This window comes from Anarhichas minor, unplaced genomic scaffold (assembly GCF_050575085.1).
Source record: "Anarhichas minor isolate MPS153535 unplaced genomic scaffold, ASM5057508v1 ptg000018l, whole genome shotgun sequence".
NCBI classification, from domain to species: domain Eukaryota; kingdom Metazoa; phylum Chordata; class Actinopteri; order Perciformes; family Anarhichadidae; genus Anarhichas; species Anarhichas minor.
The window spans coordinates 5,307,676-5,321,236 of record NW_027466464.1 but is presented as its reverse complement, the minus strand read 5'-3'; the positions used below and the strand labels follow the sequence as shown (position 1 = coordinate 5,321,236).

Here is a 13,561-nt window from a genome sequence, read left to right as displayed (position 1 = left end):
TATTAGATCTGTAGGCAGAATGACGTGTTGGGAGGCGCAACCAAGCTTTGGTTCCCTTTCTCTGGAAGAGCGATTAGGACGAACGGATGTAATATTTGTCTCTCACATTCCTGATAAACACAACAAATAGTTTGTAATTGTTCTGCAAAGAGAGACCATCAATGATGAGTGAAGAAGTCAATTTATTTATTCATTCAGAGTACAAAAATGTCCATTGTGACCCCTCTTATTTTGTGTTAAAAAAATAAGAATATTCACCACTTCCATATTTGTACGCTTTAAATGAAGCTGAAGCCAGCAGCCGGCTCGCTTAGCTTAGCACAAAGAGCAGAAGCTAGCTAGCCGTGTTCGAAAGTTTAAAAACGTGGGAAGGAGCCAGCTCGGCTCGTTACAAAGTTGACACTTTTGGCAAGCTAGCGCTTTCCAACGTTTTTAACTTTGGACAAATCCAGCTAGATTCCGCTCTCTATTTCCCCTTACTTCCAGTCATTATGCTAAGCTAACCGTCTCCTGGCGCTAGCTTCATATTTAGTGTACATCAATGAGTATGGTATCAATCTTCTCGTCTAACTCTCAGCAAGAAAGCAAATAAGTGTATTTTTTTAATTTGTCAAACTGTTTTTTAAAATATACTTTTTTTTTTAAGACTGTGAAATAAGGTAAATTCCATTCACCTCCACTGTATTGGGGTGTAGGCAGAAATCTAAAGAGAAAAACCTCTCAAAACCATTTTTTGGGAACCAACTTTTGAGAATAAAACAAAGTAAAAGAGCAATTTAGTAGTCATATTTGTTAAGATGGACATTTTTGACTTTGGGCGTGATTAAATAACTTGATGCAATGGTCCTATTTGCAGCGTGCAGCTACATGCCAAACAGTTCAATACATAAGCACATATTTCAAACTTAAGGAAGGAAGTGTTCAAAGAGGGACACACCTCACACCGTTTTTGTTATTCTGATGAAAGCAGGGTCTGTCTAATCACCTGTCTTCACTGTAGAAATGATGGCTGCTGTCATCGACCGTGTTCAAACCGCTCCTGCTTCAGCTCATAAAAAACACCATTCAGGAATCCTCTGGTCTTTTTTTGGGGGGGCGGGTTCCCGAAATCATAGCGAATGTTTTCTGACCAACCGCAAAAGAAACGGGAGCGAAACAAGCCGGCACATCTAGTGTCTCTTGTTTGTCCGTGTGTTGCGTGTCTACGATAACCGTTAAAGCATTCTGGGGAAGAGTTGAATGATATTTTCAATGGCTCTACGTGGCCAGCGCTGGGAAATGTGTTATTTTTGTTACAATACCTCCTGAAAATAAAGTCTATTTATTTGTGAAGAGACAAAGATTTACAATTATACAGATGACTACATAGAAATTATGACAGATTTTAAATGATGTGAAACAGTTATATAAATGAAAACATGTGCAGTTCATTTTGGTTTTGAACACGATACAGAAATGTATATGCGTCAGTATTGAGTTTGATTTTATATATTTACCATTTTATTACATTGTAATGTTGTGACTGCGATGGAGAAAAAAATATATATAAAGGAATATAAATGAATTTTTCCAAATGTGTGTCGCTTTTTCTTTCCATTTAGGGACACTTATTGTGAAAAAAAAAAGAAACATTTTCAATTAACTTTATTTGTTTTCAAAAATTGTCATTTCACAGGAATCTCTATACAGGCCAGGCAGGATTAGGCCGAAGTTTTACCAGCTTTTATAACTAGAAAACTAAAAAGAATAACTTTATGTATGGAACACAGCATAGAGTGCAAAGACGCAGCTTACATGTAGCATTAAAAGACCACAAACACGCATAAATATCAAAAGTTTAGACGTGAAATTGTTCCTCTTCACTTCAGCAGCAAAAACACATACTTACACACATGAATAGATGCATGGACACTATATACATATCACTAAGTACGTGGCCGGAAGCATGCGAGCAGCTGCATTAAAAGATGAGGCTGGAGATATTCTAAAGTTTTAGAAGAAGTTTTTTTATTTTTAATAAATCCCATGAAAAGATCATCCCTGTCCTGTTGGCGGCACTCATGATAAACTCACTAATAATCTCCTGAATCAGCTGGGCACTGTAGTTTTGAGCAAACATTCCTCAAAAAAGGAGAAAATAGTGCATTTGTTAGGGTCTACTTTTAGCCGTGGATGAATACACATTTGCTCTCGTGAGTATTTGGGGCAGCAGGACGGTTTGTGTGGGATTGAGTCAAAACAAATTGAGGAACAGTGCGGCTCAGTGATGTGTTTTTAATAACAATGGAGCTCTACGGCACAGCGCAAAAGGATTTATATGGCTTCGATACACACACCGTACTCGTTAGCGGAAACATTCATCGTTTGTTTTGGTCTTTTCGTGCGTGGGATTTGATGATAGTGAGAAAAGAGGCATCAGCAAGATTAAGAAGTAGAAGGTGCTCTGAAATATTTATTATTCCTTGAGTTTCATCTTGTGCTACTAACATCCAGCTGATCCAGTAAGTTACCGCCCCGCATGATGCGAATAAAATTCATTGAACTGCTTTAAATTTTATGAAGCAAATCCCTCTGTAGAAAAACCTATGTTGCACATCTCCTTGGAGCGTCTATTGTGCATCTTAACAACAGTCTTTGGTATCACTAGAATACATGCTTAAATACAGAATGGATACCTGAATCAGACACTTACTGAAGAATTTGCATAGAAAACGCTCTCTTCAAAACACCCTTCCACTTCACCGTTTGTTGTTACCTCTCACACTATAATTCAGTAGTAAAAATACATCAAGTCAGATGTGAAATTTTAGTTAAGGATGGATAACAGGAGAATCCAAGTGTTTTTTTTAGATCACTTGAGACTCAGGTTATCAGTGTAACAAATAAACCAAAACAGTAGTGGCACACGCAGAAACACCATCAAAAGATTTCCAGCGAACAATCTTTCAGGCTTCAAGACAAACAGGATCTCAGTGAGAGGCAATATAAATCTCAGCTGAGCTACTGGCTCCCTCTGCTGACCAAAGGTAACAACACAAGTACAAAAGAAAAGTCAAATCCACACATACAAAATAAAGATTTCTATAAACAATTACCGCAGAAGAATAAATAATAAATCTCTTAAACAAAAGTCCTCTTTTTCTCCCCGAATAAAATGATTAATCTCAATGTTCAACCTACCACCAAAAAAAGGTTTCAATATTTCCTCAGAGCTGGTTTCAAGTCTATAGTAACATATTGTTTTTTTTAAAACAGCACACATTATGGAGAGTTATGAACAGTATTCACAGCAGTGAACGACTGCCCAGCGGGTGTCAGTGGGCCTGAACGTATTTAAAACAACCTTTCTACTGTTTACTGCCACATGAACAACACACACACATGCCTGAGTGACAGCCGGGGGCCTCGCTGAGTAAAGTGCATCATGTGAAGTACCTCTGGAGAAGCCGGAGGGGATCGGTTTACTCCAACAGGGGCTCGTCGTCGTCGTCGTCGTCATCATCAACCTGCAGCCTCTGGAAGGGCCGGGAGCCTGACGGTCGGTGGTACCTCAGGAACCTGAACAGAACTGAAGAGCAACAGGTCGTGTTAGTAGAGCTCAAACAAACCTGTTTATTTTAACTTATCACACTCGAGTCATTTCGGACTCACCGGTGATCGCGGTGAGCACCAGCAGGACGCCCACCACCATGCCAACCACCAGAGGGACCTCCCAGCAGGTCTCGGCGGCCAGCAGGCACCGGGCCTGGTTCAGGCTGCCGTTGTTGGGCTGCGGGGGCACCGACAGCAGGTGGCACATGAGCGGGTAGATGTCCACGCTCTGCAGGCTGCTGATCCGATAGCCCTCGCGGAAGCTGGGCCCTGCCGCCGCCATGAAGGGGTGCATGCTGGGTAGGGAGTTATCGTAGCCGTGGTCGCCCACTGGAGGGGACAGAAGGAGAGCGGTGGGTGAAGGGGATCAAATGTCGGGCTATCACAGTAAAGAGGAAAACAATGATTAGACGTACAGCGCGGCAGCTCGTTCCCTTGCTTCACTATGGTCCAGCCCTCGTCGGCGATCGCTATGATCGGCTGGATGCGCTCGTTGTTCCGGTAGTGCAGCCTGTCGGGGATGGCCGACTTCAAATACGCCCTCATGTGGGGGTGGCACATATTCAGCAAGGCACAGATGGCCTCCGGGTCTGCAAAGCACATGCACAGAAAGAGGCGTTTGTGTGAGTAAATGTCCACCGCCGGCCGCATGTTCGTACGCAGGCCCTTTCATCTCGTGTGGGCCCGGTTACCTTGGTGCGGGATGAGGGCCGTGACCGGCGAGAGGTCCACCAGCGTGTAGCTGTCGCGGTGGAGGCAGTTGTCCAGCTGTATGAGGCGCTCGGCCGAGCACTGGGCCATGCCGTGGTCGCTGGTCACCAGGACGTTGACGCGACCCCAGAGGCCGGTGCGGCGCAGCTCCGAGATCAGTAGGCCGATGTTGTCGTCAACCTGGTCGCACACGAGCAGACACACGGCTGTCAGTACCAGTTTACGTTGAGCAAAACCTGAAGTGTCGAGCTCTGTACGAATCTAGTCTTTTTATTATAAGGATGACAAACTGATGCTTCCAACAAATACATTTTAGTTCAGAGCAGAAGATTTCAGGAACATTTTGTGTTGTGGTTAAGTGAGCTTCTCTGAGATTTTAAGCAAAAAAAAGGACAGTACCTCCTTCAGCACTTGGCTCATGGCAGTGTCGTTGTCCGGGCCGAATATGTGACCCGACTGGTCCGGCTCCTCCCAGTAAAGGGCTGCGAACATCGCTCCTTCCTCCTGGTGGAATAGAGTGTGTGGTACAGGAAGTCAATGGAAAAAAATAGGCGGGATGGAAACCTTGAAAGACACCGACAAGCAAACAGAAGAAGCGCGGTGTGCTTTCCTACCTTTCCATCTCCCAGCATCCACTGCGTCACGTTCCCCAGCCGCTGTCGGAACGTCACGTGGTGGTCGTAGGGCTGGAAGTGCGACGCCGTGCGGTTGCCGAAGGCCACGTCGGAGCCGGGCCACATCGCGGCCGCCGTCTTGTAGCCGGAGTCCAGCGCCGTGATCCAGATGGGCCGCGCCTTGCTCCACCACACCGGGTCAGTGTCGTTGACGCCGGCGTGGAAGTGCTTGTGGATGACGGGGTCGTACATGTTGTTGGCCAGGATGCCGTGGGACTCGGCGTACAGCCCTGTCACCTGGAGAGGAGAAGATTCTTGGTTTGTCATCTTCTATTCATGTCTATCTTGTTGAGACTTAATTGGTTCAGTCTGCTTAAAATGTAGTTGCGCCACACAATCAAAACAAGCCACAGGGGTTACCAGGCTGTAGTGGTTGGGAAACGTCTTGGTGATGAAGACGTTGGTGAGCTGCTCCACCAGGACCCCCTGGCTATACAGGAGCTTCAGGTTGGGCATGGGGAACCGCCGCAGGTAGTCGGCGCGGAAGCCGTCGAACGACACCAGCAGCAGCGGCGGAGGGCCCTGACGAGCCGTGCTGTTTCCCGCGCCCGAGGCCCCGACGCCACACAGGAGGCCCAGCAGCACTTTCAGTAACATCCTGAGAAGACGTGAAGGAAAATGGGTTCTCTTACAATTCCGTGTGACTGGATGGTGCGCTTACACAGAAGACCGTCTACAGTCCCGCTATCTGTTCGGCAGGTATAATAAATACCATCGTCCCCATCTTAGTGCGCTACACAGAGTTCAACTGAGGGTGATGGGAGTGTCAGCTAGTTGTGCAAGTTATGTAGCCCCAAACCAAAGTGATAAAAAAGAACTGAAAGTCAATTTCACGTGGCTAAACTGAAAGAGAATAAAAAGGAACTGAGCACAATGATGATGCCAGTCATAATTCTGACACGCAGAACCCCACAGAGAAAGTGAAGCCAAAAATAGGATTTGGTTCCTTCCCTTCTTCACCATCCAACTTTTTCAGTCCCCATACCTCTTCTCACTCAACATCCTGTTTCACATGCATCAAACTACAAGTCAACTGACACGATTGTGACTGCGGAAACAAGGTTACAGAGGAGTAAAAACAGACACATTTGGCTCATATGCTCATTCTCAGAGGACAGCATGAGACAGCAGCACGTTTCAGTTCCTCAACGACACAAGCATACCAGTTAAAAGGTGTATTTTAATTACAAGGACGTGACTGCAGGATTGCAAACAGCCTATTTTACACACTATTTGGCCTGTAATTTAATTCCCCCCCAAACACTCTCTCATCCTTTTCCGCTCGCTTTCTATCAATCCGATTTTCTTATTTTCTTTCTGAACTGAGGGAGTCAGTGAAGTAATTTCCGAAAGCCAAGATCTCATGCTGTGATCTCAGAGATGCGTGAAATTGGAGCAAATGTGAAGGAATTTGATTGACAAACAAACATTGGATACAGCTGGAAGACAAGAGAGGCACCGAGGCTCTCTTGTGAGGTTAGAAAGAGAAAAGGAGAGGTCAAACCACAACCAGGAAGTCCACGTTTGTCACGAAAAATACCATATACACGCCTCTAATAATCACATTAATAAATGCTTAAAACAATGCATAAGTCAAAGGAATAATGGCGCAAGAAATACTGAAATACTATCAGCGGACAAGCGGTTAGCTGCACGCATAGCATATGCTAGCTTGCTAATGTTACAGCGTTCACGTAACGCTAACAGTTTAATGTATAACGCTACCTGTAAGGGGGCTGACAGCCAGTTGTCCTCCAGACAGTTTCGTTGAATACTGTTAACTGTATAATGTTGTTAACTTTCTCCTTCAGTCTACTTTCGCAGTGACATCGTCACTTGACTTCCTCAAAACAAACGAAACGCGGGGACGTTGTCTAGCTGGCTAAGATTGTTTCCGGACACTTCCGGCAACGTATTTCAAAATAAATACCTCTTCGAAATGCCGCCGCCGTGATACAAATAAATGATATTTTTTGCCATCTATAGTTTCGTTTTCCGTATAATTAGCAACTCAAGTTCTATTATATTGTGAATAAAAATCCTGTGATGCATACGAATAAATTTATTTAGAGTTTGAAAAAACACACGGCTTTTATTTTGACGTACAAATTGCCCGCACTCTGCTCATGTTGTGGCCACCTAGACGTAAGAGTTGAGGGGATGCGTCACAAATTTGGCAGTTCAAGCAGCGAATCAGCGTTCAGATTCGTTGAAGGGGGGGCGGGACAAGTATGTGGTTGAATGAAATGTTTAAAAGCAGATTTTTAAACGTTACATAAATTGAATTAGGATTAGAATAGCCAGATATTATGCCCCCAGTCTTCATCCAATCAATAAAATCGTTAAAAATGCTTCTGTGAAAATATATTGTGGTGAATTAGTGCATGACCAGCTAGTACACAATACCCCTTTACATTCAAGCATTGTCTTGCAATTTGTCAGGCAGGCAATATATTTTAAGGGGAACAATAACAGGTGTCCGGTCCCCGCATTGCATTGCAATGCTCTGCATGCTAAATTGACATAGGTTAGGTAAATTGCTCTATAATCTTGGTTCAAAATGTTCAAAATGGTCCAGTGCATGCTCATAGCCACCAAATGATTAATTAATTGAAGCTACTGGCTCTCAGCAACAATAGCAATAGTATGCCATGTTGTATTCTCCTTTAAGGATCATCACCGCTGTCCTCCCTTGGCATCGTCTTCCTCCCTTCCCTGTCCAAAGTCCTTATGGCTTTTCTGATAAGGTAGAACACGGTTGGCATCACGGTCACTCTGCTGTACACCGCGACACGCTCTGCAATCTCAGGACAATCTCTGTTTGACCTCTTCACCCCCCACAGAATGGATCCCATGTACGAGAACCCAGAGTTCACCTACGAGAACCAGTCGTCGGGCGTATACGACTTGACCTACGAGGTACCGTGCAACGAGCCCTCCGAGCTGACCGTGGAGTACGAGAACACCGGACGGGCCAAAGCGCAGATACCGACTCCCCCTCCTCTCCCGCCGCCTCGCCCTCCCACGGAGGAGAGGCAAAGCAGTTCCTCCTCATCCTCCTCATCCTCCTCATCCTCCTCATCCTCCTCGTGCTCCTCACGCGCCGAAGATGAAGACAAAGGTGAGGCAGAGGACTGGAACCGGAAGGATGAGAGAGAGGAAGAGGAAGAGGAGAAGATAGAGGTAGAGGAGAGCAGCAATGAGCTGAATTGGGAGAGGAGGTCTCCAGAGGCAGAGGCAGGGGCAGACAGCAGGAACTCATCCCGCAGATCCTCGTCTTCATCGTCGTCGTCATCGGCCTCTGAGAAGGAGGAGCCCGAGGAGAAGCCAGAGCCTGAAAAAGAGGGACCTAAAATCCAACTTTATGTCAAGGTAGGGAGGAAGTGGGTTTGGAGGCGGTTCCGAACGGAGCTCGGTTCGATCAAAACTAACAACCTGTCTTTGAACTGAGGTGTCTGCCTCATAAATCTCAGTCATAATCACATCCGTATCAGTTGCTCATGAACAAGGGCGCTAAGGTCAATGAGGTCAAAGTGTGTCGAGCATATCCGTGTGTGTGTAATGTGATTGTTGTACATCCAGAGCCTTTCACACACACACACACACACACACACACAAACGTGTATTTATATGTCTTCGTGATGAGTCATTTCTGTGTGTGCGAGGATATGCATGTGTGTGCGTGCATGTGTGTGTGTGTGCATGTGTGTGTCCCTCTGGTTCTAAATATAAGTTAAGTTGAACTGACAAGAATGTTATGATTCAGTGCCAGGTTAGTTGGGGACTGTTCCTGTCGCACGGCCATGTGAATTCTCGTGTGTGTGTGTGTGTGTGTGTGTGTGTGTACTATGCTAAGTGTCTCTCTGAAGATCTCTCTATTTATCTATGCTGAAAATTCCCCAACCGCCCAACCCAAACACACACACCACACACACACACACACACCAACTGAATTGATTACATAATCTGCACATTGGACAGTAAAGTCCAGTTGCACTGGAGTATACAACCATCATAAATCAGACACTTTGAAACTAAAACCATAAATGTTAGCTCTATAACCCAGAGGTTATTGCAGTAGAGCAAGAGGGACTGAGTTTTTTGGCAGCATCAAGCCCAGCGGCTCACAAACATTTTTTTAGAGCTGACTGACTCAAATGTTTTCTTGAAGTGTTAGCATTGTGTTAGCATTGTCGCCTAGCTTTAATTACTAAGTAGCTTTTTATTCAATATAAACACCAATCTATAGCATATTTGTTATCATCGAATGTCAATAAAAAGTTACTTTATCTCAGTATACCTTCTGGAAAAAGACTTCAGGGCATCTTGATCAAAATCCATTTATAAACAACTTATTAACACACGTTTGGTGCAGTAGCGAGCATTGAAAGCACCAGTGGGGTATTTATTCAACTACAATGACCATGTTTCTTGTAATATAGTGCGACAGGTGTGGCCATTGACAGTGAGGCTCTTTGACAAAGAGGAAGAACATAAATCAGGCTTTGATACACACACAACACTTTTTAGTCGCTACACTCATTGTTGGTTTTGTTCCCATGTGACGAGTCTGAGAAGGAGACGATGACTCTTGATGATTCAAAGTCACCCGGTCAATCAGAGCTGGAAGAGGTGGGAGGGGCAGGGCACCCTTGGGTGACTTGGTCTGCCCCCCCCACCCCATCCCTCACTAATGCTTTCCGTGACACCAACCTCCCCACGCCATCCGAGGGGGTTATTTTTGCCCGACAGTGTCACGCCCCACTGCTGAGGCCTCGCGTACAAATTGAACCTCTCTCTCACACACACACACACACACACTCTCTCTCTTGCTGGCACTGGTCCTCAGCCGACACTCTGACAGAGCTGCTATGGGACCAAGCGGACTTCAACACATGGACCTAGAGTAGAATCTGCTGTAAACTGACACGGCTCACACACACACACACACACACACACACACACACACACACACACACACACAACACACAGACAAATACATCTACACACTTGTGGAAACAAAACATACAAGCAAAGCGTGTTTTTTCCTGACCATGACGGATACCGCGGCCGAGGAGGACAAGGACCCTGATATTGAGCTATTTGTCAAGGTGGGGAGTCATGCTTGTGTGGGTGTTGGTGCAGTTTGAGCACGTCACAAGCTGACACTGGATCAGTTCTCTTCTCACATTTAAATTACATTTCTGGAGGAACTTTACTGTCTCACTTTGCCTGAAATAGATTTGTTTGTTTGTTAAGGTCAAATTCAAGCTGCGTATGCACACCATAGAATCTGTTTAGTGTGTCAGTGTGTGTGCATGTTGGGGGTGGCTCCTTTAAGGGCGCGCATGCCATGTTGTTGTTGTTGTGTGCAGATTTTCCATGTGTTAACCTGACACCCACGTGTGCACGGACAATCTCTCTCTTTCTCTCCCCCAATTAATTATTACTGGGGTCCTTTCAGTATTGAGAGCAGCGGCTTTAAATGGTCTGAAGTTATGATGCAGTGTGTGGAGGTATATCTGTGTACGCATATTGTGTTGGGAGTGTAACAGTCTGTTGAGTCTACGGCATGCGCACTCATTTACACGTTTTACTTGACTTGCAAAAAAAAATGTAATGAATAGTGTTTCATTTTTTTGCAGAGATTTGGACGAGAAGATTACCACTCTCTCATCTGCATGCTAAATTTGACAACTCTTTAGCTTAGCTTAGCATAGCTATAGCAAAACAGCTATAAAAAAATGTCTACCATCCCCTCTAAAGCTCACTAAGTGTGAAGTATATATTGTTCCCGCTGCCGTACCATAAGTGTCTACCTGGACCCTTTGGATCGAGCCAGGCTAGCTGTTTCCCCGTGCCACCGGTCTTGATGCTAAGCTAAGCTAACCAACTTCTGGCTTTACCTTTGTATTTAACCTACAGACGCAGGAGTGGTATTGATTTTTTCATCTGAGTATTGGTTAATTATCAAATGACTCAGTTGATAGTTAACTTACACATTGTCCTGAAATTAATGGACAGCAACGGCTGTATTGAAAGGTAGAAACGCTTCAAAAATAAGTGTCAGTGTCCTAAAACGAGGTAAAGCAAAGCAGATTGTGGTTGAAGCTCAGTGAAAGTGCGTGGACAGTAGGTTATAGATATAGCTGATACACTACTACTGTATTGTACAGTAGGAACCGCACGTCCAAACAGGCAGTGAGGCGACTAATGGAAGCAGCGTGGATTATTCATGTTGGACTCGGTGTCTGATTACAGTGTCCTATTGCAGCCGTCCGCACACACACACACACACAAACACACGCACACAAATACATGCATACTCATACTACTGTATTTGATCATATGTCAATTATAAATGCGGTCATGTGCACACACAGACCCAACCCTCTACTTCAAACTAAAAGCACTGATTGTTAAGTGATTGAGTACTTGTCAGGTGTTGGTCAAGAGTGTGTGTGTGTGTGTGTGTGTGTGTGTGTGTGTGTGTGTGTGTGTGTGTGTGTGTGTGTGTGTGTGTGTGTGAAAATCAGTGTATGTAGTATTCGTGTCTTACCGTGTCTTCACATGTGTGCATGTACAGGCTGGGAGTGATGGGGAGAGCATCGGAAACTGTCCCTTCTCTCAGCGCCTCTTTATGATCCTCTGGCTGAAAGGCGTTGTCTTCAATGTCACCACCGTCGACCTCAAGAGGTAATAATAACATCATGTCACACCGCATGTTTGTTATCTTTGCATAGCAGTAAAAACAACAGCACATTAAAATGAAAATACTTTAACGTATACCTCAAAAAAACATAAGTACTGTGACAATTTAAGTATTGCATGGGCTAATAGACACAACATCCCATAACTCACTGTTTGATTAAGCAGCTTAAGAGCAGCTTTAAGATGTTACGCTTCAAGTGCTCCTTTGAGCGATACGTGAAGGTAATGAACAAAAGCTCAAATGGAATGGAAATGAGGCCCAAGGTAGTCGGTGTTGGCAGCAACAGCCTCCGTGGCTGAATAGACTAATGAAAGAGCATCGTTTGTTTGATGGAAACTGTTATATTGAAAAGGCATTTCATTGCAGTTTGATAGTAGAGGTTGTTAAATGATTCCACTCTGATTAGGAAACCGGCTGACCTTCACAACCTGGCCCCGGGGACACACCCGCCATTCCTCACCTTCCAGGGGGAGGTTCTCACCGACGTCAACAAAGTAGAGGAGTATCTGGAGGAGATGCTGGCTCCACCAAAGTAGGCCTCACAAGCGTAAATAGACACGAGCGGGGAAAAGGAAATAGGGCGAACAACATTCCAACTAACGCCATGTTCATGTTTCTTAGGTATCCCAAACTTGCAGCGAAGAACCGGGAATCAAACACAGTGGGGAACGACATATTTGCCAAGTTCTCCGCTTTTGTCAAAAACAAAAGACCGGATAAAAATCGAGGTAAGGATATGAATCAAACTTGCCCCTCGGGGAATTTGCTTTGCACAAAAACCATAAAAGAAATCTGAAAGAACATCTATAACCATACATGACAGCAGTGGTGACTCAGGTTGTCTGAAGGGCAAGGGAGAAAAACATTCAAATGGCACAAGCTGCATATATTGGGTTCCCAGCACACAAAGAGTGCCTGAGCATCGCATTTTCTCCACTGGAAGGACATCCTCGAGGGCACTTTATCGTGTTTTCTCCACCGGAAGGTCATAATGTTTTCTCCACTGGAAGGACATCCTAGAGGGCATTTAATCACATTTTCTCCACCGGAAGGGCATCGGGTAGGGCACTACATCATGTTTCATTACGGAAATTGACAAGGGACATGGTGCAAGTTGAAAATACATCCAGTTAACATATCCATTATAATCCAAACAGAAGGTTTAAAGACCTGTATGACGTTGTAACCTGTGTATGTGTTTTACGTGTGTTCCAGCATTAGAGAAGAGTCTAGACAAGTGTCTGGCTAAGCTGGACGAGTATCTGAAGAGTCCTCTACCTGACGAGGTTCAGGAGGGACACCACAGATGCGAGGGCGAATCCAAACGCAAATACCTGGACGGAGACGACCTGACGCTGGCTGACTGCAACCTTCTGCCCAAACTTCATGTCGTCAAGGTAACCTGCTTTTGGATTGGTTTACTTTGGCTCGCTTGAGTTCACATTCTGTCTTGACGTACAGTATTACAATAACTTGTTGTCCTGCAGGTGGTTTCAAAGAAATACCGGAACTATGACATCCCGTCTGACTTCGGAGGGTTGTGGCGTTACCTTGGCAATGCCTACAGCCGAGATGAGTTCACCAACACGTGCGCGGCCGATGTGGAAATCGAGTTAGCCTACAAGGACGTTGCTAAGAGGTTGGGAAAGTGAATGCATCGCTACCACAGTCACTGTTGTACCGTTGTCTCCTTCTAGAGAATCTGGTGAATCACACACAGAAGCATATACAGTCTTTACAAAGGAGGTTGTCATTTTAAAACGACTGTGCCGAAAGGTGGTTAAATGTAGCACAGTGGTGAGGTGTCTCAAAGAAAAGACACACCATTTTAAAAAGAGATGTTTCCAGCATCTCAATAATACTTACTGTGAAC

At 44.9% G+C, this 13,561-nt stretch overlaps 2 protein-coding genes across 2 annotated transcripts; one reads left to right on the top strand and one right to left on the bottom strand.

Annotated features, from left to right (window-relative positions):
* Nucleotides 1–1,629: 1,629 nt before the first annotated feature.
* Nucleotides 1,630–6,864, bottom strand: enpp4 (ectonucleotide pyrophosphatase/phosphodiesterase 4). Its single transcript, XM_076094353.1, has 8 exons — nucleotides 6,702–6,864; nucleotides 5,337–5,574; nucleotides 4,917–5,213; nucleotides 4,702–4,806; nucleotides 4,284–4,482; nucleotides 4,008–4,181; nucleotides 3,652–3,921; nucleotides 1,630–3,568 (listed from the first exon to the last, which is right to left on the bottom strand). Exons 2-8 carry the CDS (start codon nucleotides 5,571–5,573, stop codon nucleotides 3,462–3,464), a joined length of 1,389 nt encoding a protein of 462 aa, XP_075950468.1. The 5' UTR covers nucleotide 5,574; nucleotides 6,702–6,864; the 3' UTR covers nucleotides 1,630–3,461.
* Nucleotides 6,865–7,820: 956 nt separating this feature from the next.
* On the top strand, nucleotides 7,821–13,360 carry clic5a (chloride intracellular channel 5a). Its single transcript, XM_076094300.1, has 6 exons — nucleotides 7,821–8,348; nucleotides 11,563–11,672; nucleotides 12,095–12,220; nucleotides 12,310–12,416; nucleotides 12,904–13,085; nucleotides 13,176–13,360. The coding sequence occupies exons 1-6, from the start codon at nucleotides 7,821–7,823 to the stop codon at nucleotides 13,338–13,340; spliced, it is 1,218 nt and encodes a 405-aa protein (XP_075950415.1). The 3' UTR covers nucleotides 13,341–13,360.
* The last annotated feature ends 201 nt before the right edge of the window (nucleotides 13,361–13,561 follow it).